At 42.8% G+C, this 26,682-nt stretch overlaps 1 protein-coding gene across 1 annotated transcript in view; it reads left to right on the forward strand.

Annotated features, from left to right (window-relative positions):
• Nucleotides 1-4,476: 4,476 nt before the first annotated feature.
• LOC118361194 (anaphase-promoting complex subunit 1-like) overlaps nucleotides 4,477-26,682 on the forward strand; it is a 55,908-nt gene continuing 33,702 nt past the window's right edge. The window contains exons 1-17 of the mRNA XM_052475213.1: nucleotides 4,477-4,687; nucleotides 5,253-5,344; nucleotides 5,442-5,678; nucleotides 5,936-6,097; nucleotides 6,283-6,325; nucleotides 7,250-7,350; nucleotides 8,213-8,295; nucleotides 8,413-8,486; nucleotides 8,714-8,859; nucleotides 12,305-12,525; nucleotides 12,758-12,967; nucleotides 19,538-19,633; nucleotides 19,743-19,833; nucleotides 21,303-21,368; nucleotides 21,452-21,589; nucleotides 22,155-22,295; nucleotides 23,156-23,216. Of these exons, the coding sequence (XP_052331173.1) occupies nucleotides 5,466-5,678; nucleotides 5,936-6,097; nucleotides 6,283-6,325; nucleotides 7,250-7,350; nucleotides 8,213-8,295; nucleotides 8,413-8,486; nucleotides 8,714-8,859; nucleotides 12,305-12,525; nucleotides 12,758-12,967; nucleotides 19,538-19,633; nucleotides 19,743-19,833; nucleotides 21,303-21,368; nucleotides 21,452-21,589; nucleotides 22,155-22,295; nucleotides 23,156-23,216 (1,846 nt within the window). The 5' untranslated portion in view covers nucleotides 4,477-4,687; nucleotides 5,253-5,344; nucleotides 5,442-5,465. The remainder of the gene's footprint in view (nucleotides 4,688-5,252; nucleotides 5,345-5,441; nucleotides 5,679-5,935; nucleotides 6,098-6,282; nucleotides 6,326-7,249; nucleotides 7,351-8,212; nucleotides 8,296-8,412; nucleotides 8,487-8,713; nucleotides 8,860-12,304; nucleotides 12,526-12,757; nucleotides 12,968-19,537; nucleotides 19,634-19,742; nucleotides 19,834-21,302; nucleotides 21,369-21,451; nucleotides 21,590-22,154; nucleotides 22,296-23,155; nucleotides 23,217-26,682) is intronic.

The following is a 26,682-nucleotide window of genomic DNA, read 5'->3' on the forward strand; positions in this document are numbered from 1 at the left end:
TTCAACCCTTCCCTCGTTTTATACATCTGAATACTTTTCATCAAGCAGGAAGGCAATCAGATTAGATCAGGGTTGATACGTCATATAAGTCCCATTGGGAGTGATGCATTCGTCATTGGCTTGTTGGCATGTTCATTCAAATCAACCTTATGGTAAAATGAGGTTTTGCTCATACAATAATTTCTTATTACATATCATGGGGGTTGACTCATCTTATATTATACACATTTGAAATGGTATAGGCCTAATAGTTATGAATAGGGGGAAACAAAGCACTTAGATACATAAACAGTGAAAATACCTTTTGACATTTGGTAAGCAAAGTAAATATAATGTTATACACAATGTGGACACAGTGGCGATTTCCATCTCCCCAGATTGTATTTCCGGTACATAACTTGAAATTGGTTTATGTCATTTTGTGATATCTTGGACTATAACTCCCTCTGAGTGGTTGTACAGTGTCTGCATGATAGCCATGAAGAATAAAACAATTATTGAAACCATGAATAGTCTTTATCAGTTTCAGCACCTACATCTCCTTCCCTTTCTCCTCTTCTACCTCACCTCTCCACCTCTCCCATCTCATCATCTTTCTAATCTATATCACTCTCTCCTCCTAACCACATTGTCTCTCCCAATATAATGACATTAAACATTGACATTCCTTTACACAATGCAGATAAAAGGCTCAGTTGACACAGATGTCAGATACTCTCATGGAATAACTTTGCACACTTCTATTACACAAGAACCAATCACATCCAAATCCCATCATCCCCTCATTAGGTTGAACTAAGTAAAGATGTGCACAGATGTTCTGATTGGAGAGAGTTTATTGAACAGAGTTTATCCCAGAGGGAATTAATACTATAGATTTTGTGATCTTATTTGTAGTCTGGTAGATGAAAGACCGTATGTATGGCTGTTGTGCTGGAATGTTGGTGGTTCCATGGGAAAATAGATCAATCATGTATATCTCTCAAGGCTCAAGTACTGACAAACGTGTTTCTATAACCCATAATGGTTTTGCGGGTTAACTTTAGTGAAAGGCTTCAGGTTTGAACCACAGTGTTGTACTTCGGCATCTGGATTCAGTATCAGCGTTGTACTCTAGTTTAGCTGTACTGATTCTCAGTGTTGGGTCCTATGTTTGCATCTCATGTCTTCAAGACTGGGTGACATTGTTGAATGCATCTCATATACTCAAGAATGGGTGGCTGTAGCCTTATCTCAACCAGCAGCCTCTGGAAGCCTAATCACAATTGTAATGTAATCATGCCAAACATCAAGTAGATTACGGACAAAGGACTGGGAAACATGCTCATTTAATTGACAGTGATGATTTAAAACAGAGTCTGGAAAGGACCCTGTCATACAGGAAACACATGCATTATTTTGTTGAAATGTGCAGAATTTGCAAGTTCCATTGGATGAGCAAGTTATAGATCCTCATATACTACTGCGTTGCTGAAACCATACCTTTGGTGTTATGATGCACAGACTTTCCTCTCAGTCATCCAGCAATAATGTCAGCATCACGTCACATGAATATGGATAATACATTATGTGAGCTATAAATTGACCCTTTGTCATGCTCCAATACCTAATGGACAGAATACACAACAGAAAACACCTGGCCACGAGTCGGATGCTGGGGAATGCCACAACATGTTAGAGCCTTTTGTGGTTTAGATTATCTAGCCGCTGAATAATGGAGATGTGTTTGTTGCCAAATTGGCACTGACAGACTGTTTTACGGGCCAGGGTCTAATATGACAGGCAGCCACGCCCTCATGGTGAGTCAGTTTTACATAGTTTGCCTGAGGAACTCACTACCCAGTGGATTACTTTATCCCCATTTATGGGTTCCCTCACCAGGGTAAAGGTCCACCTGGATCTTATGAGTAATGGATCCCAAATAGAGGAAATTAGATGGCAAAACTAGGTCCAATAAATCAAGACTGAGGGAGAGGACCTTTCTCAGAGTGAAGACCATGAATGATACATATCATCTTCCCTTTTGCTGGCAAACCAAGGGCAAGTTGAACATGGAAATTGTACATTTACAAACATAGATCATTGGTATGTTCTAAACCGTGTACTGAGTTTTATTTAAATAACAAAATCCACATTTTATTCAAGATCTCGACTTTGCTAAGCTACTGCATTTGAGAAAATATTGAATTTAGGCAATAAAAAACAATAACTTTGAGCCCTGATGGACCCAAATAAAACACACTGTGGGCTGATGGTACACCTTATTTTGGGCCCATGGAGGACCTGTAATCATGGTCCTGTTTTAGGCTGAAATCCATGCAATGGATCAATTAAGCAAAGTTCTTCTTCATTGCATCCCAACTAATTCTGTAAATACATTTGTGTCTCAAGCCATATGGAAAACATTATGACCAGTAATGGTCTCCGTGCTTCATTAGTCCAGTAATGAAAGCCACAAACCACCCTACAACACTCCTGGGACCACCAGTCATCAGATCCAATCACATTACAGCTTTGCCTCTCTGCACTGCTCTCGGAGGTAGAGCCATGCTTTACATTTCCTTCAATACTAACAAGATAGATAGTGAATTTAACTCTCTGAGGAGTTGGCTCTCTGGATATCATCTACATTGTATATAGTGCATTTGTAAAGTATTCAGACCTTCCCTTTTTCCACATTTTGTTACGTTATAGCCTTATTCAAAAATGTATTAAATAAAAATGTTCCTCATTAATCTACACACAATACCCCATCATGACAAAAAACAGATATACCTTATTTACTTAAGTATTCATACCATTTGCTATGAGACTAGACATTGAGCTCAGGTGTATCCTGTTTCCATTGATCATCCTTTAGATGCTTCTACAAATTGATTGGAGTCCACCTGTGGTATATTCAATGGATTGGACATGATTTGGAAAGTCACACACCTGTCTATTTAAGGTCCCACAGTTGGCAGTGCATGTCAGAGCAAATACCAAGCCATGAGGTCGAAGGAATTTTCGTAGAGGTCTGAGACAGGATTGTTTCGAGGGAAAGATCTGTGGAAGGGTAACAAAAAATATTTTGCAGCATTGAAGGTCCACAAGAACACAGTGGCCTCCATCATTTTTAAATGTAAGAAGTTTGGAACTACCAAGACCCTTCCAAGAGCTGATCGCCTGGCCAAACTGAGCAATCGGGGCAGAAGGGCCTTGGTCAGGGAGGTGACCAAGAACCCATTGGTCACTCTGACAGAGCTCCTCTGTGGACCTTCCAGGACAACCATCTCTGCAGCACTCCAACAATCAGGCCTTTATAGTAGAGTGGCCAGACAGAAGCCACTCCTCAGTAAAATACACAACAGCCCACTTGCCAAAAGGCACCTAAAGACTCTCAGGCCATGAGAAGCAAGATTCTCTGGTCTGATGAAACCAAGATTGAACTCTTTGACCTGAATGTCAAGCGTCACGTCTGGAGGAAACCTGGCACCATCCCTACGGTGAAGCATGGTGGTGGCAGCATCATGCTGTGGGGATTTCAGCGGCTGGGACTGGGAGACTAGTCAGGATCGAGGCAAAGATGAATGTAGCAATGTACAGAGAGAGATTCTTGATGAAAACCTTCTATATAGCGCTCAGACCTCAGACTGGGGTGAAGGTTCACCTTCCAACAGGACAGCGAACCTAAGCACACAAGCACACAAATTCTTGTTAACCTAACTGCACTGTCCAATTTACAGTAGCCATTACAGTGAAATAATACCATGCTATTGTTTGAGGAGAGTGCACAATTATGTATTAAAAAACCAATTAGGCACATTTGGGCAATCTTGATACAACATTTTAAACAGGTATGCAATGGTTCATTGGATCAGTCTAAAACTTTGCACATACACTGCTGTCATCTAGTGGGCAAAATCTAAATTGCGCCTGGGCTGGATTAATACATTATGGCCTTTCTCTTGCATTTCAAAGAATATGGTACAAAAAAACACACATTCTTTTCTTTGTATTATCTTTAACGAGAACTAATGTGTTATATTCTCCTACATTAATTTCACATTTCCACAAACTTCAAGCTTTCCTTTCAAATGGTATCAAGAGTATGCATATCTTTGCTTCTGGATTTGAGCTACAGGCAGATAAATGTAATTTAAGGCAAATTTTTAAATAAAGGGTAAATAAATTAAATAAAAGGTGGCATCCTATGATGGTGCCACGTTGAAAGTCAGTTAGCTCTTCAGTAAGGCCATTCTAATGCCAATGTTTGTCTATGGAGATTGCATGGCCGTGTGCTCGATTTTATACGCCTTTATACGCCTGCCGAATCCACTCATTGTATATATATACTCATGTATATATAGTGTATGTTCCACAGTCAAACAGGCTTCATATACTTTGTACATTCTCTCTGGCTACAATGTATCTATTGCTTAAAATATAAATATGGAAATATAACCACTTGACACGTCACTTTCCTTCTTCGTACTTGATTGGTTGATAAAGTGAGGAGAAGAATCTCGGGACAGCAAGATGTCCGCGCACATTTGAAAAACTGATGTAGCTAGCTGTATTCTTATTTTATGTGTTGCTTTAAGGTGTTTTTATGTTGACAACACTGACTAGGTGGTACTCGAGGAAGAGTCATATAAAGAAAAGACAAGGACTCCGAGACAAGAGCCAGACTATTCCTTTTTATCAGGTTCGCGCCTGTGCCACGGTAGTATGCTAGCTAGCTAACGTTAGCTAGCCAGCTAGACACTGCATGTATGACAGTATGCTAATCTAAACATGTTTGCTAGCTAGTTAGCCAGACACAAAGATGCGACACTCAACGTTATTTATATGTGTATTTGAAGTTTACGCAATGTGTCCAGCTAATATTAGCAATCTGTTATAACGTGAGTCTTTCATGCTGAACGTTTTGCTACTGAAATAGTTAACCGGCTAGCCTAGCTTCAAGCCAATGGCTTGCTAGCAAGTTAGCTTAAGTCGTGATACAACAAAAATAATGATGACCACAGACAGTAGCTAGCTACAATTATTTTCTTACCTTCAAGGCTATTGCTAGCTGCAGTATTTTAATAGTTATCTAGCTATAATTAGTAAGTTGTTATAGTTAGCTACGTGTCTGCCGTTGAGCATGTTCTACCTAAGTTAGCAGTTGAGTTGGCTACCAAAATAAACAACTCACAATGAGCTGCCCAACTAACGTTAGTATAACTTCTTGACTCTGACCAACGTGTTGTCATGTCATTTCACTCAAGTTTCCAGACCTGAGCATCCCTTCAGTCTGGTGAACACTCTGCCTCATCACTGGTCTCATTGGATTTTCGAAGTATTTCACAGCATTCTACAGGTGAAGTGTACCAGGATATCGCTAAGTGATGTACTGTCAGATGTTTATAATGTATTTGAATTCATGCAGTAACATACACTATCTCTCTCTCGCTCAGAAATAATGCTGATATCTGGAACTCATGTCGAACGTCTATGAAGAGAGAGCCACAATGATAGCCGCAGGGGAATTGCAGTCGTTTGGCCCATTTGGCCGTGAGCACTGCAAGAACCACCCAAACGCTGTGAACCTGCAGCTCCGGCAGTTGCAGCCAGCCTCTGAGCTATGGTCCTCAGATGGAGCAGCCGGTCTGGTGGGCTCCCTCCAGGAGGTCACTCTACAGGAGAAGAAGAGGGTAAGACTGGGGGGGGGGGACTCTTGGTCATCTTCTTTCAGATTTACAGTGTGCTACTGATAAATATGTATAGCTATATCTGGGATAAATAACATGTTTGTCAGATAGCTTTGTTTTGGTTCAAGTAAGATCTCCTTACTCGGCTTATGGTTTCAGTTGCATACTTTTCCTTAAAGCGCTTTCTCTTGTGTGCTGGATCTGTTTGATACATAAGCCGAGTAAGGAGATTGTTTTCACTATTGTGTGTCTGTTTGCAGGAATGCTGGTTGCTGAGAAAGGGTTACAGTGTGGACAGTGATGAGATGGAGTATGATGAGGAGCTCTATGCAGCAGGAAACATGGTCATATGGAGCAAAGGGAGCAAGAGTCAAGCCTCCCATGTCTATAAAGCTTTTACCGTGGACAGTCCAGTACAACAGGTAATCCTGTTCCAGATCAAACTAAACATGTCATATTAAACATGCATGCATACCTACATACTCTGTGTGTACATTATATGGCATGTCTGTTGTCATTGTCAACATTAAGAAATTAGTCAGCTTATCAATAAATACTTATTTTTCAGGATGTATATCCAGTAATATCTCTCTCCCTCCCTTTTCAGGCATTATGGTGTAACTTTGGTATTCCACAAAAGAAGAAAGATGGTAAGTAGGCCGATGCCACATCCTCAGTAGGCCGATGCCACATCCTCAATTTATTTCCATTAAATTCTAGAGCTCATTGATGTACACTACCAGTCAAAAGTTTGGACACACCTACTCATTCAACATCGTTTCTTTATATGGACTATTTTCTACATTGTATAATAATAGCGAAGACATCAAAATAACACATGGAATCATGTAGCAACCAAAAAGTGTTAAACAAATCAAAATATATTTGAGATTTTTCAAAGTAGCCACCCTTTGCCTCTGACAGCTTTGCACACTCAACCAGCTTTACCTGGAATGCTTTTCCAACAGTCTTGAAGGAGTTCCCACATATGATGAGCACTTGTTGGCTGCTTTTCCTTCACTCTGCTGTCCAATTCACCCCAAACCATCTTAATTGGGTTGAGGTCGGGTGATTGTGGAGGCCAGGTCACCTGATGCATTACTCGCCTTCTTGGTGAAATAGCCCTTACACAGCCTCGGTGGAAACACATGCGGAGATAATCCGTTAACCTACTCATCAGACCAAATGACAGATTTTCACCGGTCTAATGTCCATTGCTCGTGTTTCTTGGCCCAAGCTAGTCTCTTCTTCTTATTGGTGTCCTTTAGTAGTGGCTTCTTTGCAGCAATTGGACCATGAAGGCCTGATTCACACAGTCCCCTCTGAACAGTTGATGTTGGGATGTGTCTCTTACTTGAACTCTGAAGCATTTATTTGGGCTGCAATTTCTGAGTCTGGGTAACTTGAATGAACTTATCCTCTGCAGCAGAAGTAACTCTGGGTCTTCTGCGGGCTCTTGAATGAGTAGGTGTGTCCAAACTTTTGACTTGTACTGTATATTTAAAACATACAAAAATAAAAATAAATGTCTCAGTAATGTTGTAAAGAAGTTAATTTGCTCTATTGTATTCCAGAGCAGGAGATTTTGGAGAAGACCGTGTGTATTGTCCAGAGCAGCTGCGTGAATGTGCACAGTGTGACAGGGAAGGACTTTATCTCCCCTCTACCCTTTCAGGTGAGTTCCTCATCACTGATTGGTATGCTGTTACATTGTCTAAAATGTGTGCTATCATCGCTGGATGATCTGTCATTTGACGTTTCATGGTGTTCATTACGTGTTGAATTTGGTGATGTACTACTTGTGATGAAATGTGATTTACTTTGAACATTTGTTAGAAAAATCCTTATTTGTACATTTTGTAAAATATGTCTCCCAGACCTGGCTGTTTTAATTTCCTTGTTAGAATCCCTTAAGGAGAACCAGCAGATATGGACAGTAATTATTGTTGCTTACACAGTTATTGATATTCTCCAGGACCAGTCCATTGTCTTTTTAACCAATGGTAATGGGGGATTTGGCTCACTGACAGCTGACAAGAGGCTTCAGATTACAATGAAAAACACCACCATGCAATTAACTGCCTCTGCATTTATGTGTGATTCTTTTTCACATCGAAGTCCACTTGATATGATTTGAATTTGGTTTTGTTTTTCTGGTGATTTGCGGGAAAAACACTGCGTCAGTCTACGTTGTGGCATGCAGGGTAAATTACGTTGCTTTTTTGGTAGCTAATTCAGCTGATGTTGATTGGGACCAGATTTGTATTGGTGGATGCATAAAAAAAATAAAAAAACATTTTGTAACCAGTTCAGTTGTATTTGATAAGACATGACTCACTAGCTGCCAGACTCCACCATTATTCTACTGTAAATAGGGACATGTTTCTTTTCCCACGAGTTACAATGAAAACGCAAACTGCCTGTTTCTTTAGTGAGCCATTCAAGTGTTGACAAATCATGTTTATCAAATTTTTCTTCAACATCACCTTGATAGAATTTCATGAAATTAAGTCCTGTGACTCTTGTTTTTTTTACAGGTTTCTAATCTGTGGCCTACTAAGTTTGGTCTGCTGTTAGAACGCAAAAACTCTGCACCTGATGCTTCTCAGAGTCCTCCCAGGTACACAGCAGAAACCTGTAATGCACACACCCTGCTGTTTCTGATATATTTTGGTTCATGCTAGTGTGTCAGTAGAGGTTGTTTTGAACATACCACTGTTTGTTTCTTTGTTTTCAGGGAACCTCTTCCCACAGTATTCAGCATGCTGCACCCTCTGGATGAGATTGCCCCAGTGGTGTGCAGGCCTACAGGTGAGACTCTCAAACACGCATACATAGAAATTGTCACAATTTGTTTGACATTGTGTTTACTAAGAGCACGGCGGAAACCACCATACAAATAAACTATAATGGATGTTGAAGCCAGCATATTGTTGGCCCTCTTGCACTCCTTGGCTGCCCTGTTAGCTGACTACCGGTACCTTAATTGCTGGCCCCATTATGGCTTGTTAATTGCTCATCTCCTGTGTCTCTGGCAGGTCTGTTCGAGGCTGCACGTGTGCAGTACGTCTCTGACAGCACCATGAAAATTGTTTTCTCCAACTGCGAGCCCTCCATAGTCATGACATACGACACCGTGCAGTGCATACACTCTGTGTGGGCGCTGCGCAAAGTCACTCCAGATGTAAGATAACATGCAAGAACAACACTGTTATTACTTACTGTTCCATTACTGTTTTTTCCAGTTGTAGAAAATGTAATGTTTATGGCATCAATGGAATTGGTAAATAATTCTCATCATTGCAAGAGTGATTACTCAAAGGCCTATCTACGACCCCTAAGGGTGGATTTAAATTGGTCCGACTCGGGCCAGGGATAATTACAAAATGACACATTGGTTTCCTTACACCAGTGGTTCCCAAACTTTTTATAGTCCCGTACCCCTTCAAACATTCAACCTCCAGCTGCATACCCCTTCTAGCACCAGGGTCAGCGCACTCTCAAATGTATTTTTTTTGCCATCATTGTAAGCCTGCCACACACTATACGATACATTTATTAAACATAATAATGAGTGAGTTTTTGTCACAACTCTGCTCGTGGGAAGTGACAAACAGCTCTTATAGGACCAGGGCACAAATACAGTTGAAGTCGGATGTTTACATACACCTTAGCCAACTACATTTAAACTCAGTTTTTCACAATTCCTGACATTTAATCCTTTAATCCTAGTAAAATTCCCTGTCTTAGGTCAGTTAGGATCACCACTTTATTTTAAGAATGTGAAATGTCAGAATAGTAGAGAGTGATTTCTTTCTTTCATCACATTCCCAGAGGGTCAGAAGTTTACATACACTCAATTAGTATTTGGTAGCATTGCCTTTACAATGTTTAACTTGCGTCAAACGTTTCGGGTAGCCTTCCACAAGCTTCTAGGATTGAGGTCAGGGATTTGTGATGGCCACTCCAATACCTTGACTTTGTTGTCCTTAAAGCCATTTTGCCACAACTTTGGAAGTATGCTTGGGGTCATTGTCCATTTGGAAGACCCATTTGTGCCCAAGCTTTAACTTCCTGACTGATGTCTTGAGATGTTGCTTCAATATATCCACAATTTTCCTCCCTCATGATGCCATCTATTTTGTGAAGTGCACCAGTCTCTCCTGCAGCAAAGCACCGCCACAACATGATGCTGCCACCCCCATGCTTCACGGTTGGGTTGGTGTTCTTCGGCTTGCAAGCCTCCACCTTTTTCCTCCAAACATAATGATGGTCATTATGGCCAAACAGTTCTATTTTTCTTTCATCATACCAGAGGACATTTCTCCAAAAAGTACAATGTTTGTCCCCATGTGCAGTTGCAAACTGTAGTCTGGCTTTTTTATGGCTGTTTTAGAGCAGTGGCTTCTTCCTTGATGAGCGGCCTTTCAAGTTTTGTTGATATAGGACTTGTTTTACTGTGTATATAGATAATTTTGTGCCTGTTTCCTCCAACATCTTCACAAGGTCTTTTGCTGCTGTTCTGGGATTGATTTGCACTTTTCGCACCAAAGTACGTTAATCTCCAGGAGACACAACACGTCTCCTTCCTGAGTGATGTGACTGCTGCCTGGTCCCATGGTGTTTATTTATACTTGCGTTGAACAGATGAACGTGTTACCTTCAGGTGTTTGGAAATTGCTTCCAAGGATGAACCAGACTTTTTTCTGGGGTCTTGGCTGATTTCTTTTGATTTTCCCAGGATGTCAAGCAAAGAAGCACTGAGTTTGAAGGTAGGCCTTGAAATACATCCACAAGTACACCTCCAATTGACTCAAATTATGTCAATTAGCCTATCAGAAGCTTCTAAAGCCATGAAATCATTTTCTGGAATTTTCCAAGCTATTTAATGTATGTAAACTTCTGACCCACTGGAATTGTGATACAGTGAAATAATCTGTCTGTAAACAATTGTTGGAAAAATTACTTGTGCCATGCACAGTAGATGTCTTAACCGACTTGCCTAACTATAGTCCCTTCTTATTAATGGGATGTTGCTTTTATACTTGTCTTACTACTTGAAAGTCATCTTAATTCTCGCTCAAAAAACTCCTGATGCTTATTTTTCAAATTGGCATGTTTTGTCTCTAAATGTCTGCGCAAGCATGTAGGTTTCATCGAGGCACTACTCACAATACAAGTAAACCCCAAATCAATGTAGTTATCATATTTGTGCCTCTTCGATGGTCCAACGTCCCTGTCTGTTCGGTGCTTTACCGTGTAAGGGGGCAGTAGCTCTTTGGCTGCATCAGATTCACAACTGCCAGTGTCCATGTTAGCTGGGCTAACAACAAATTTAGAATTACTGATGCTAGCATTGGATGTGTGGTCGTGGAAGCAGAAGAACTTGACAGGTGCAGGTGTAGTACTGCTGGTAGTAGCAGTACTACCAGTGGAGCTGTTATGTGTCTTTATGGACGTGGGCCTTACGTTTTTTTCACCATTTATCAATTTTTGAGCAAATGGAATGATCAGCAGCTACGTTTGGCTACATACGGACCGTTAGTGGAATTTCCGCAAGAGCGTAACGGTTGCTGTGATTGGATGTTAATTATTTGACTAGGCTACCTGTATTTGACATTGTGTTGTTATTTCTCTGAACACTAGATGGTTTAATTTTATTTCTGGCAGTGAAACGAGGCTACTCGGGTGAGGGGGGGCAAAAACCCCAAATGTATAGCCCCGTTGGAAAATATAAATGGACTGTTTGAAATTGTGACAAAAATCCTAATAATGAAAATAATATTTTTACTTTCACCTCCTATTAAAACACACTAATTCCCCTAACCTCAATGATTTGAGATGCTGACATGAATTGACCAGGTGGATGACCTCTTGCAAAGTAGTCACACATTTTTGTCTTAAACATTATTAGGCTACACAGCACACTCTGGATTGGGAGTAATAGATTAAGAGCTCAGACATAGAGATTGTGTTTTCTGGCCGAGTGTATTTAGCACCTCTGAACCCAATTTAGCGAACCAAGTGAGCACCGATTTTAACATTTTAGAATCACGTGAAAAAAGTTTACAGCCATACGTCTACAGCGAGTAGTCCCTAAAACAAAGCACGATGAGTGATTGGCAGACGAACGCTAGATCCACATTCGTGTGTGAGCCTTAAGTACTCTGAAAGCCAGCCTATGGAACAACCACCCTGGTCTCCCCTATTTACTGTTTATGTTGTTGGAAGACCAACAAAAGTAAAAATGTGTCAATATTTGACACTCAGTCTAATCATGGAGTATAACATCATAGATGGATTTAAGGTGAGCATTTTTGTCCAATAAATGACTTGCATGTATACATGATTTTGTTTAGTTATTTTGACAAAGGAAACCAACCGGACCAAATGGGGGCAAAAAATACAATGTAACAAATATTCCAACTCTGACCCGAACTATAGCAACCAAACTGTGTGACAATGGCACCCGGACCCTGCCCCTTTTTGTTTGTGCACCATCGGGAGGACCACGTCAGACTGATCTAAATTGCTAGTTTGATCATTGTCGTGTCTGGGAGGGTTGGAACAGAATCTGTTGCTTGTATATCATTTGAGTTGAACCTTTCACCTTTAACTCTGTCCCACAGGAGCAGTCCACAGTGCTGAAGTGTCCGGAGCAGGTAGACACGCCCCAAGGCCTGATGCCGCCCAGCTTTCTGACCACACACCTGAGGAATGTCTCCAGGATGGACTCGCCTGGTTCACCCTTTCATTGCCACGCCTTGCACAACCAAAACAGGATGACCTCATCACCAGGCCTCCACTCACGGACACATTCACCCAGCATCTCCAGCATGGCTGCACTCAGGTGAGTTTATACCAGGCGTCTTCAGTTGTGGTTCTGGAACGCTACAGAGTGCAGTCTTTGAGTCAAATACCCAAAGAGGATGTAAATACAGTAAACAGGATCTCTGCCATCCCACAGGGTTATACACAGTTTCCGTCAAACATTCACCCTCAAAAGCTCATGACTCATTTACAACCACCACACTATGGACCATAACCAACCATTCTTCTGCGCTCTTCTGACACGTCTGTAGCCGGTCCCACTCCCCTGGCATGGCGGCACCCTCCTTTTCGGTCGCGGCACGGTTTAACATGTCGTACCACTCATCGTCCCCCAGAGGGCACAGCTTCCTGCCCTCGCCCAACAGCACGGCCAACGAGTCTGTGCTGGTCCCGGAGATGGAGCCCATAGTGCCTGACCTATGCATCGAGCAGCTGTGGAGTGAGACTGCTTCCTCCCACAGGTCAGTGTCCGACATTCACAAATCCTGCTCTGTGGTCTAGTTGGTTGAACCACTGCTAGTTTATAATTAGAGCTCGGAATTGCCAGGGACCTGACGATACGATAGCACGATACTTAGGTGCTGATACAATATGTATTGTGATTTTCACTATTGCATATGTATTGAAATTCGATATTGCGATTTGATGTTTCAAACATGTTGCTCACTATATACAGTTGAAGTTGGAAGTTTACATACACTTAGGTTGGAGTCATTAAAACTCTATTTTCAACCACTCTACAAATTTCTTGTTAACAAACTATAGTTTTGGCAAGTTGGTTAGGATATCTACTTCGTGCATGGCACAAGTACTTTTTCCAACAATTGTTTACAGACATTAATTCACAATCACAATTCCAGTGGGTCAGAAGTTGACATACACTAAGTTGACTGTGCCTTTAAACAGCTTGGAAAATTCCAGAAAATGATGTCATGGTTTTAGAAGCTTCTGATATGCTAATTGACGTCAATTGGAGGTGTACCTGTGGTTGTATTTCAAGGCCTACCTTCAACCACAGTGCCTCTTTGCTTGACATCAAGGGAAATCAAAATCAAAAGAAATCAGCCATGACCTCAGAAAAACCATTGTAGACCTCCAAGTCTGGTTCATCCTTTGGAGCAATTTCCAAATTCCTTAAGGTACCACGTTCACCTGTACAAACATTAATACGCAAGTATAAACACCATGCGACCACGCAGCCTTCATACCGCTCAGGAAGGAGACGCGTTCTGTCTCCTAGAGATGAAGGTACTTTGGTGCGAAAAGTGCAAATCAATCCCAGAACAGCAGCAAAGGATCTTGTGAAGATGCTGGAGGAAACAGGTACAAAAGTATCTATATCCACAGTAAAACGAGTCCTATATCGACATACAGTGGGACAAAAAAAGTATTTAGTCAGCCACCAATTGTGCAAGTTCTCCCACTTAAAAAGATGAGGCCTGTAATTTTCATCATAGGTACACTTCAACTATGACAGACAAAATGAGAGAAAAAAAATCCAGAAAATCACATTATAGGATATTTAATGAATTTATTTCAAATCAAATCAAATGTTATTTGTCACATACACATGGTTAGCAGATGTTAATGCGAGTGTAGCGAAATGCTTGTGCTTCTAGTTCCGACAATGCAGTGATAACCAACAAGTAATCTAACTAACAAGTCCAAAACTACTGTCTTGTACACAGTGTAAGGGGATAAAGAATATGTACATAAGGATATATGAATGAGTGATGGTACAGGGCAGCATACAGTAGATGGTATCGAGTACAGTATATACATATGAGATGAGTATGTAAACAAAGTGGCATAGTTAAAGTGGCTAGTGATACATGTATTACATAAGGATGCAGTCGATGATGTAGAGTACAGTATATACGTATGCATATGAGATGAATAATGTAGGGTAAGTAACATTATATAAGGTAGCATTGTTTAAAGTGGCTAGTGATATATTTACATAATTTCCCATCAATTCCCATTATTAAAGTGGCTGGAGTTGGGTCAGTGTGTTGGCAGCAGCCACTCAATGTTAGTGGTGGCTGTTTAACAGTCTGATTGCCTTGAGATAGAAGCTGTTTTTCAGTCTCTCGGTCCCAGCTTTGATGCACCTGTACTGACCTCGCCTTCTGGATGATAGCGGGGTGAACAGGCAGTGGCTCGGGTGGTTGATGTCCTTTATGATCTTTATGGCCTTCCTGTAACATCGGGTGGTGTAGGTGTCCTGGAGGGCGGGTAGTTTGCCCCCGGTGATGCGTTATGCAGACCTCACTACCCTCTGGAGAGCCTTACGGTTGAGGGCGGAGCAGTTGCCGTACCAGGCGGTGATGCAGCCCGCCAGGATGCTCTCGATTGTGCATCTGTAGAAGTTTGAGTGCTTTTGGTGATTTATTTGCAAATTATGGTGGAAAATAAGTATTTGGTCAATAACAAAGGTTTAACACCATCCCAACTGTGTAGCACGGGGGTGGCAGCATCATGTTGTGGGGGTGCTTTGCTGCAGGAGGGACTGGTGCACTTCACAAAATAGATGGCATCATGAGGGAGGAAAATTGTGGATATATTGAAGCAACATCTCAAGACATCAGTCAGGAAGTTAAAGCTTGGTCGCAAATGGGTCTTCCAAATGGACAATGACCCGAAGTATACTTCCAAAGTTGTGGCAAAATGGCTTAAGGACAACAGTCATGGCTTAAGGCCTACAAACCTGACTCAGTTACACCAGCTCTGTCAGGAGGAATGGGCCAAAATTCCCCCAACTTATTGTGGGAAGCTTGTGGAAGGCTACCTGAAACATTTGACCCAAGTTAAACATGTTTAAAGGCAATGCTACCAAATACTAATTGACTATGTAAACTTCTGACCCACTGGGAAAGTGATGAAATAAATACATCACTCTCTCTACTATTATTCTGACATTTCACATTCTCTCATCATCACCCAGTGCCTGGGCTTACCTCCGCTGTACCCGCACCCCACCATACCCCTGTCTGCGCATTATGCCCTGAATATATTCTACCATGCCCAGAAACCGGCTCCTCTTATTCTCTGTCCCCAATGCTCTCGGCGACCAGTTTTGATAGACTTTAGCCGCACACTCATAATACTCCTTCTCTGTTCCGCGGGTGATGTGGAGGTAAACCCAGGCCCTGCATGTCCCCAGGCACCCTCATTTGTTGACTTCTGTGATCGAAAAAGCCTTGGTTTCATGCATGTCAACATCAGAAGCCTCCTCGCTAAGTTTGTTTTACTCACTGCTTTAGCACACTCTGCTAACCCTGATGTCCTTGCCGTGTCTGAATCCTGGCTCAGGAAGGCCACCAAAAGTTCAGAGATTTCCATACCCAACTATAACATCTTCCGTCAAGATAGAACTGCCAAAGGGGGAGGAGTTGCAGTCTACTGCAGAGATAGCCTGCAAAGTAATATCATACTTTCCAGGTCCATACCCAAACAGTTCGAACGACTAATTTTGAAAATTACTCTCTCCAGAAATAAGTCTCTCACTGTTGCCGCCTGCTACCGACCCCCCTCAGCTCCCAGCTGTGCCCTGGACACCATTTGTGAATTGATCGCCCCCATCTAGCTTCAGAGTTTGTTCTGTTAGGTGACCTAAACTGGGATATGCTTAACACCCCGGCAGTCCTACAACAGTCTGAACACATGTGGTCCTTCTGTGGCTCAGTTGGTAGAGCATGGCGCTTGTAACGCCAGGGTAGTGGGTTCGATTCCCGGGACCACCCATACGTAGAATGTATGCACACATGACTGTAAGTCGCTTTGGATAAAAGCGTCAGCTAAATGGCATATATTATATTATTATTATTATTATTTGAACTTGACTGACTGACGCAGTAAAGAACGGAGTCTTGCATTGCACAGCAGGGAAGCATAGAAGTGACGTTCTCAGTCATTTGCCTATTCGCTATAGCCCATTTCAATAAATATGTTCTTTACAGAACGCAAGAGCGGAATGTAGGCCAGACAGAGCAGAGAATTCCACCAAAGCAGTACAAAATGTCCAGAAAATATTGTTTGTCTTTCTCTGTCAGATGCATGGGCCTCAGGCTATATATAGCCTAAACATTTTCATTGGTTTTTATAATGGACACTCCTTAACTATCTTGTCAAGTTGTTTAAAAAAACGTAGCCTATGTTCCCTTCTCTCTCCATTTGATATGTTAGGAATGTGACTTTGGGCTATAGGCTATGCTTTCATTGTTTTATGCATGTTTTTCTCCTGCTCAAACAATGAACGTAACAGAGTTCATTACATTTTACATTTACATTTAAGTCATTTAGCAGAAGCTCTTATCCAGAGCGACTTACAAATTGGTGCATTCACCTTATGACATCCAGTGGAACAGCCACTTTACAATAGTGCATCTAAATATTTTAAGGGGGGTGAGAAGGATTACTTTATCCTATCCTAGGTATTCCTTAAAGAGGTGGGGTTTCAGGTGTCTCCGGAAGGTGGTGATTGACTCCGCTGTCCTGGCGTCGTGAGGGAGTGTGTTCCACCATTGGGGAGCCAGAGCAGCGAACAGTTTTGACTGGGCTGAGCGGGAACTGTACTTCCTCAGTGGTAGGGAGGCGAGCAGGCCAGAGGTGGATGAACGCAGTGCCCTTGTTTGGGTGTAGGGCCTGATCAGAGCCTGGAGGTACTGAGGTGTCGTTCCCCTCACAGCGCCGTAGGCAAGCACCATGGTCTTGTAGCGGATGCGAGCTTCAACTGGAAGCCAGTGGAGAGAGCGGAGGAGCGGGGTGACGTGAGAGAACTTGGGAAGGTTGAACACCAGACGGGCTGCGGCGTTCTGGATGAGTTGTAGGGGTTTAATGGCACAGGCAGGGAGCCCAGCCAACAGCGAGTTGCAGTAATCCAGACGGGAGATGACTGGATGAGTTGTAGGGTTTAATGGCACAGGCAGGGAGCCCAGCCAACAGGATGCAGTAATCAGACGGGAGATGACAGAAGTGCCTGGATTAGGACCTGCGCCGCTTCCTGTGTGAGGCAGGGTCGTACTCTGCGGATGTTGTAGAGCATGAACCTACAGGAACGGGCCACCGCCTTGATGTTAGTTGAGAACGACAGGGTGTTGTCCAGGATCACGCCAAGGTTCTTAGCGCTCTGGGAGGAGGACACAATGGAGTTGTCAACCGTGATGGCGAGATCATGGAACGGGCAGTCCTTCCCCGGGAGGAAGAGCAGCTCCGTCTTGCCGAGGTTCAGCTTGAGGTGGTGATCCGTCATCCACACTGATATGTCTGCCAGACATGCAGAGATGCGATTCACCACCTGGTCAGAAGGAGGAAAGGAGAAGATTAATTGTGTGTCGTCTGCATAGCAATGATAGGAGAGACCATGTGAGGTTATGACAGAGCCAAGTGACTTGGTGTATAGCGAGAATAGGAGAGGGCCTAGAACAGAGCCCTGGGGGACACCAGTGGTGAGAGCGCGTGGTGAGGAGACAGATTCTCGCCACGCCACCTGGTAGGAGCGACCTGTCAGGTAGGACGCAATCCAAGCGTGGGCCGCGCCGGAGATGCCCAACTCGGAGAGGGTGGAGAGGAGGATCTGATGGTTCACAGTATCGAAGGCAGCCGATAGGTCTAGAAGGATGAGAGCAGAGGAGAGAGAGTTAGCTTTAGCGGTGCGGAGCGCCTCCGTGATACAGAGAAGAGCAGTCTCAGTTGAATGACTAGTCTTGAAACCTGACTGATTTGGATCAAGAAGGTCATTCTGAGAGAGATAGCGGGAGAGCTGGCCAAGGACGGCACGTTCACGAGTTTTGGAGAGAAAAGAAAGAAGGGATACTGGTCTGTAGTTGTTGACATCAGAGGGATCGAGTGTAGGTTTTTTCAGAAGGGGTGCAACTCTCGCTCTCTTGAAGACGGAAGGGACGTAGCCAGCGGTCAGGGATGAGTTGATGAGCGAGGTGAGGTAAGGGAGAAGGTCTCCGGAAATGGTCTGGAGAAGAGAGGAGGGGATAGGGTCGAGCGGGCAGGTTGTTGGGCGGCCGGCCGTCACAAGACGTGAGATTTCATCTGGAGAGAGAGGGGAGAAAGAGGTCAGAGCACCGGGTAGGGCAGTGTGAGCAGAACCAGCGGTGTCGTTTGACTTAGCAAACGAGGATCGGATGTCGTCGACCTTCTTTTCAAAATGGTTGACGAAGTCATCTGCAGAGAGGGAGGAGGGGGGGGAGGAGGATTCAGGAGGGAGGAGAGTTCCATGTCAAAAAGTTGTTTGAATAGCCTAAAAACGTAAGGTAGTCAGGATAATAACAATGAAAGGGATAAAATCATATCAATGGCCTATGAATGACAGTTTCATAAAGTTAGAAATGTTCTATGCGGGCCCGGGAAAAAATGTCCTCCATGTCAAGTTGAAAACCAAATGGCCAATAACCTATCCTCCTTCTAGGTCTATCATAAAAGCTTTAAGACACGTTAAAGTTATGAACAGTAGCATATTTCCCAAATAGTCTAGCCTGAGAAGGTGTTGTGCTGAAGTTGACTCTTTAAAAAATAACAAGAATGAAAGTGTTTAGCATAGGTTATTCTCAATCACAGCTTTGAGAGGGAGGACAAACAATATTATTCATTCACCTTTATTTTGAAGCATATAAGGCAATTATTATCCAGTTTTGAAGACTGTAGACTCCATGATCTATAACCTAATCAGACTGTCACAACTCCATCATGTGCGGCCATAATGGGGGTTGGCCAATAGGGGCCGATAACATTTTATATCACAATGTTTTATGTGCTGAATAAATGTACATACATATACACAGCAAATATCCATTTGACACGGTGAAGATTAAAAATCATTGAACAGTAAATATATGGCTGTTATAATCAAAAACCATTTATTTATATAGACCTTACATCAGCTGATATCTCAAAGTGCTGTACAGAAACCCAGCCTAAAACCCCAAACAGCAAGCAATGCAGGTGTAGAAGCAGGTTATGGTGTTTAAAGGTGATGCTGTGTGTCTGAGAGAGAGGTTAACAACACTCTGCTTCTACAGGGAGATGAGCTGCCAGGCCTCGAAGGTGTTCATCACCTCTGACTTGTGTGAGAACAAGTACCTGTGCTTCCTCGTGGAGTCCCACCAACAGCTCAGGTCAGGGAACACGTATCTTATCTTTGTAGCTTTCAGTGTCCTATCTGTCTTTCTTTCTCAGTCTCAGTCAATCACTCTCTCTCACATGTTGATTTGTTTATCTTCACAGATGTGTAAAATTCATTGAGAGCAACAATCCTTCCCAGCTTATCTTTGCATCTGTTGCCACTATCCCTGCAAAAGACGCAGCACCATTACAGGTAGAGTCAATTTGACTAATTGCTTTGCGTTTCCCTTACCGGTGGCAACGATTCTACGTCTCTCAGGACCCAATTGAGCTATTTTAGGCTAGATCTTAATCCTCTACTAATCAAAATCATACTATACTTTAAATGATGGTCAAGGTCCTATCTTATTGACTGCTTTATTCTGCATGTGTAAAATGGTGTGTTGCTGTGTCCATACAGTGTATTCAGAAAGTATATAGACCCCTTGACTTTTTCCACATTTTGTTACCTTACAGCCTTATTCTAAAATGTATTAAATAGTTTCCTTCCCCCTCAAGAATCCATACACAATACCCCATAATGACTTTTTTGCAAATGTATAAAATAAAAAATATCTGAAATATCACATTTACATAAGTATTCAGACCCTTTACTCAGTACTTTGTTGACACAGCTTTTGGCAGTGATTAAAGCATTGGTTCTTCTTGGGTTTTGATGCTGCAAACTTGGCACACCTTTATTTGGGGAGTTTGTCCCATTCTTCTCTGCCGATCCTCTCAAACTCTGTCAGGTTGGATGGGGAGCGTCGCTGCACAGCTATTTTCAGGTCTCTCCAGAGATGTTCGGTCTTGTTAAAGTCCGAGCTCTGGCTGGGCCACACAAGGACATTGAGACTCGAAGCCACTCCTGCGTTGTCTTGGCTGTGTGCTTAGAGTTGTTGTCCTGTTGGAAGGTGAAACTTCGTCTGAGTTCCTGAGCGTTCTGGAGCAGGTTTTCATCAAGGATCTCTCTGTACTTTTCTCAGTTCATCTTTCCCTTGATCCTGACTAGTCTCCTAGTCCCTGCCACTGAAAAACATTCCCACAGCATGATGCTGCCACAACCATGCTTCACAGTAGGGATGGTTCCAGGTTTCCTCCAGATTTGACGCTTGACATTCAGCCCAAAGAGTTCAATCTTGTTTTTATCAGACCAGATGGAGTGCTGCAGAGATGGGAGAACCTTCCAGAAGGAAAACCATCTCCACAGAGGAACTCTGGAGCTCTGTCAGTGACCATCAGGTTCTTGGTCACCTCCCTGACCAAGGCCCTTCTCACCTGATTGCTCTGAGTCTTAGTTCCAAACTTTTTCCATTTAATGGAGGCCACTGTGTTCTTGTGGACCTTCAATGCTGCAGACGTACCCTTCCCTAGATCTTTGCCTCGACACCATCCTGTGAGTGTCATAGCAAAGGGTCTGAAATACTAACTTAAATAAGGTATTTTCATTTTTTATACATTTGCAAAAAATGATATAAATTTGTTTTTGCTTTGTCATTAGGGGATTTTGTGTGTGTATTGATAAAACATTTTTAAAATCAATTTTGGAATAAGGCTGTAATGTAATAAAATGTTGAAAAAGTCAAGGGGTCTGAATACTTTCCAAATACACTGTATGTGCTTGTGTACTGTAATTACATCATTGGTTTGATCTCATCTCAAACTGTTATTTTTTCCTCTCAGGATATAGATGCCATGCTAGTTCTAGAAGCCAATGGAAGCTTGGTTCTGTACACTGGAGTGACAAGGGTAACTTGAAAGTCGTGCTCACACTGTTTAAATGTGTTTATTGGTGATGCAAGTTCAAATGGTAAAATGTGTTCTGTCCACAGGTAAGCAAGGTGTTTGTTCCTGGCCTCCTGTCTCCCACCTTCAGCCTGTCCAACCATGTAACCCACCTTAGTACCCCCATGGACAGTGTGAGCACTCCCGCCAAGGCCACAGGGAGACACATAGGAAGACTAGAGGAGGTACCACTGACACCTGAGACGGGTGTATATCTATTGGGTTGGTTATTAGAATGATAAGTGCAATTGCAATGAATGCATCAAAATAATTAAGCTGCTCTCATGGAAATTAAGTCAGATTGCTATGACAGAGTATAACTAACCACCAATCTGAAAGCAGGTAGTTGCTGGTAATGGAAATGGTGCAATCTCAATATGAATTACAGTGAAGAACTGCTGTCTCTCTGACGTCCCTCCATTGACAGTAGAGTGAAGCTGCAGTATTAGTCTGCAGTAGACCAGCCAGTAACTAATGGAGACTATATTATGGATCCTGATCAATACTCTAATTAGATTTCAACTTCAGACTGTGTGACGTCTGTTTTTTAAGGAAATAGATTGGGAGAAACGAACAGTAGATGAATCAATTTAATATATGTTGCATTCATTGCAGAATTGCTTTAGAAGGTAGAGCTGAAGTGTATGGATTAGTTCCCCTAACTTGCCACAAATTATCTTGATTGTGTCTATTCATCCCGGGTAGCTGAGTTATTCTTTGTCCCTCCTCCACTCCTTTCCTGTTGGCCAGGTGGCCATGCCCTCCCCTGTATCAGAGCTGAGGGGCTCCACCAAGCACCACGAAACCTCCTGGCTGGGCGACTACACCTTTCAACAGTCTGTACCCTACATCCACGCCCTCAGAGACCCCGTCAGCAGCAGAGTCACCCTGGTGTGTGTGGGCGGGGGGGTCGGTGTGTGTATGGGGGGAGTCGGTGGGTGGTTGGGTGTGTATGTGTGTAGAGGTCAGTGGGTGTGGGTGGTTGGGTGTCGGTCGGTGGTTGGGTGTGTGGCTCGGTGGGTGGTTGGGTGTCGGTCGGTGGTTGGGTGTGTGGCTCGGTGGGTGGTTGGGTGTCGGTCGGTGGTTGTGTGGGTGGTTGGGTGGGTGGGTGTGTGGGTGGGTGGGTGTGTGGGTGGTTGGGTATGTGTGTGGGTCGGTGGGTGGTTGTGTGTGTGTGTGTGTATTGATATGAATGAAAGGTGGAGTTTATAATGAGTTTGAGTCTGGCTGGTTGGTATGTGAGTACTTAGACCTCCAGGGGTGAATGTTTTTTTAAACAGACACTAATTGAACAGCTTCATTTGATGAATTGGAATGGAGAAAATCTCAGCCTGTGAACAGAACTGAGCACCAGAGGCCTGTCAGTGTGTTTACTGGGTCCAATAAGGTTACAATTCTCTTGGTGGACATCGCTACCTGCAGGGGCAGTTTTGTCAAGACCGGTGAAGACATGCCGCTCAGCCAAGGGACCTTTTTCTCTCAGACCTGTCAGTCATTTTCAAGCCCTTTTGAGAGAGGCACTCTTGAGATGTTTTTATATTTTATTTTTTAAAGATTTTAAATGTCAAAGTCCAACTGCATATGTTATGACGTCATATTGATTCGATTTTTTTTTATCCCTTGATGTCATCTGTCAAATGATTTAATTGATCAAAGCTTTCAAGAGTTGACTGAAAGATAGCGTGTAAACATTTCTAACTTATGGTGAAATGATCTATATCCCTATGATTCATGTTGTTGTTTTTTTGTAGGAGCTAAGCAACGGCACAATGCTGAGGATAACTATCCCTGAAATTGCTACCTCAGAGATGGGTAAGTTTTAACCCAACAATGTGCAAAACCAATGTGTGTGACAAGATATTGTGTATTGGATTAGGTTTCTTACACAGCTGAGTCATCCAGCGTTGATGGCCTGAAAATTGGGTTTAAGTTCTGCCAGCCTCCCGCTGTCACATTGACGTAAACCTAAGGGGACCCCACCCCACTGTTCCTCGCTCGTACTTACACACTCGCCATTCCCCTACACACACTTGACATCCCCCACCCCACCCACTCTCATTTCTCCTGGCATGCCACATGACTTACACACACACACAGTGACTATATACATTCCATTCTATCTGGGTAAGCCACAGCATTACGAAGGCATCACCACAGCAGCTACTCCACGCTAGGCAGTCGTAGTTGCTGTTTGTTATGGTGGGATTCCCATGCCCTTATTCAGCCAAAGATTTGATTGGGCCCTGGAGTGTCGGGGGGGGCTTTAGATGAGAGAGAGAGGGAGAGATGATTCTGCTCCGTTCCTATCCTGCCCAATGACATGCTCTGTGGTGCTGGTATATAATGGAAGTCTGTGTTCAGGTAAATTATTGCTTAAGCATAAGACCATTTCTGTACCTGTCAGTAAGTGGGTATATTAACCTTGGTTCCTTGCGTTTGTGACAGTAGTATCTAAAGATGGGTACTTTTTTTGTTGTAAATGACTTCATGTATGGCGACCTATACTGAAGCCAGGCACGATTCACACGTCTTTCTGGTGCCGACATTTGAGCTTCTGCTGAAGCAGCCTTCTCCACCAGTACATGCATGTACTGTAGAACATGCTGTGGCTCATCTTTCTACCCAGCTGTAGATAAGTGTAATAGCGTATCATTTTACACTGTAATTGAGGAAATGGAGCACTCGGGTGTACCGGTATTTGCCTTACAACCCTAATTGGCTTTGTGTGTTTTTTTAAGGTCTTTGTTTAAACCATGAACTTTCAACTCTTTGACCCCACATCTTTTGTTTTGTGAAACCATTACTGATTATAGCGTATTGTTGTTCCCAGTTCCCACATATTAGTGCCTAATTGATCCAAAAGCCAGGACTTCTCAGTCTAATGAAATGGCATTTCTCCTGCTCTGCCTTGACCTTTTGGAGTTTGTTGTCCAATTAGAGATTGCGGGTGGAGTTAATTACCTGTCTGATTGGGTGGACCTAGGAGAGGACACGGACACTAATCAGACTTTCGTGTAATTTGATGTCAATGTAAGCACAATGAATATATGTACTGAACAAAAATATAAACACAACATGCAACAAGTTAATCAGTCACTTAAAATAAATTCATTTGGACCTAATCTATGGATTTCACATGACTGGGAATACAGATATGCATCTGTTGGTCACAGATGCCTTTAAAAATAAAAAGGGGGCATGGATTAGAAAAACAGCCGTATCTGGTGTGACCTCCATTTGCCTCATCCAGAATGACACGTCTCCTTCGTGTAGAGTTGATTGTGGCCTGTAGAATGTTGTCCTTCAATGGCTGTGTGAAGTTCCATACGTAGAATGTATGCACACATGACTGTAAGTCGCTTTGGATAAAAGCGTCTGCTAAATGGCATATATTTTTTTTTTATATTATTCCTGGATATTGGCGGGAACTGGAACATGCTGTCATACTTGTTGATTCAGAGCACCCCAAACAAGCTCAATGGGTGACATTTCTGGTGAGTATGCAGGCCATGGGAAGAACTGGGACATTTTCAGCTTCCAGGAATTGTGTATGGATCCTTGCGACATGGACATGCTGAAACAGGTGATGGTGGCGGATGAATGGCACGACAATGGGCCTCAGGAACCTTGTTACGGTATCTCTGTTTGAAATTGCCATCGATAAAATACAATTGTGTTAGTTGTCCGTAGCTTATGCCTGCCTGCCCATACCATTACTCCACCATTGGGCACTCTGTTCATTACGTTGACATCAGCAAACCGCTCGTTCACATGACGCCGTACACATGGTTTGCGGTTGTGAGGCCAGTTGGACATACTGACAAATTCTCGAAAAGCGATGTTGGAGGAGACAGCTTATGGTAGAGAAATTAACATGACATTCTCTGGTAACAGCTCTGGTGGACATACCTGCAGTCAGCATGCCAATTGCGCACTCCTTCAAAACTTGAGACATCTGGTGTTGTTTGACAAACCTGCACATTTTCGAGTGGCCTTTTATGAAGCTCCTTTCTGTGTTTGCAAACATTGCTGCACGAGACATTGCTCAAACATTGCTGCACGAGACATTGCTCAAACATTGCTGCACGAGACATTGCTCAAACATTGCTGCACGAGACATTGCTCAAACATTGCTGCACGAGACATTGGCTCAAACATTGCTGCACGAGACATTGGCTCAAACATTGCTGCACGAGACATTGCTCAAACATTGCTGCACGAGACATTGCTCAAACATTGCTGCACGAGACATTGCTCAAACATTGCTGCACGAGACATTGCTCAAACATTGCTGCACGAGACATTGCTCAAACATTGCTGCACGAGACATTGGCTCAAACATTGCTGCACGAGACATTGCTCAAACATTGCTGCACGAGACATTGCTCAAACATTGCTGCACGAGACATTGCTCAAACATTGCTGCACGAGACATTGGCTCAAACATTGCTGCACGAGACATTGCTCAAACATTGCTGCACGAGACTCGCACAAGGTGGTGGCAGAACACAGGGGAGTTCTTATAGAACACCACCAACAACCACAAAAAAGTATTGACTGCATTTCACACTACTTTAGGATTCTAATAGGATTTTAAGGCTTGTATGAATGTCCTGCCTAAAATAATGTTTGTCGCAAATGAATTGCATTGTACTTAAACACTTCAACTAGTAAAATGGCTCTTTGGCTGGCTTTTGCTACAGCCTATGTCAATGACCGTTAGCATTCTAGCTAACAACTGCTGCATCCTAAATAGTTATTTAACAAAGATCACAACCAAATAGTCTTAACAGTCGCTAAAGAATCAAAACATAATTTGTAAGCGTGTGAAAACACCAAAAATATGTTTTGAAGTAATAAAAAAGGTACATCTAGGACATGTTGAATGGGCTCAGATGGTGATTGCTTTCTCACTGCAGCCAAGAGTCGCACGCATCTGTGCGTGACATCAGTGTGTTGTGAACTGTAAAGGGGTAAATCCACCCTAGCACAAGGTGGCTGCTGTTTAAGCTGCTTCTAGATATGCCACAGGTGTCCGGTGGCTGGATTGTCTTGGCTAAAGACAAATGCTCACTAACAGGGATGTAAACAAATTTGTACACAACATTTGAGAGAAATAAGCCTTTTTTGCATATGGAACTTATGTGACATGTTATTTCAACTCATGAAACATGGGACCAACACTTTACATGTTGCGTTCATATTTTTGTTCAGTGTAGATCTTTTTTTTTAACCACGCCACTTTAAAAAAACAAAATAAAAGTTTTACAAATCAGCA

The sequence above is a fragment of the Oncorhynchus keta genome, chromosome 2 (assembly GCF_023373465.1).
Source record: "Oncorhynchus keta strain PuntledgeMale-10-30-2019 chromosome 2, Oket_V2, whole genome shotgun sequence".
In the NCBI taxonomy this organism is placed as follows: Eukaryota; Metazoa; Chordata; class Actinopteri; order Salmoniformes; family Salmonidae; genus Oncorhynchus; species Oncorhynchus keta.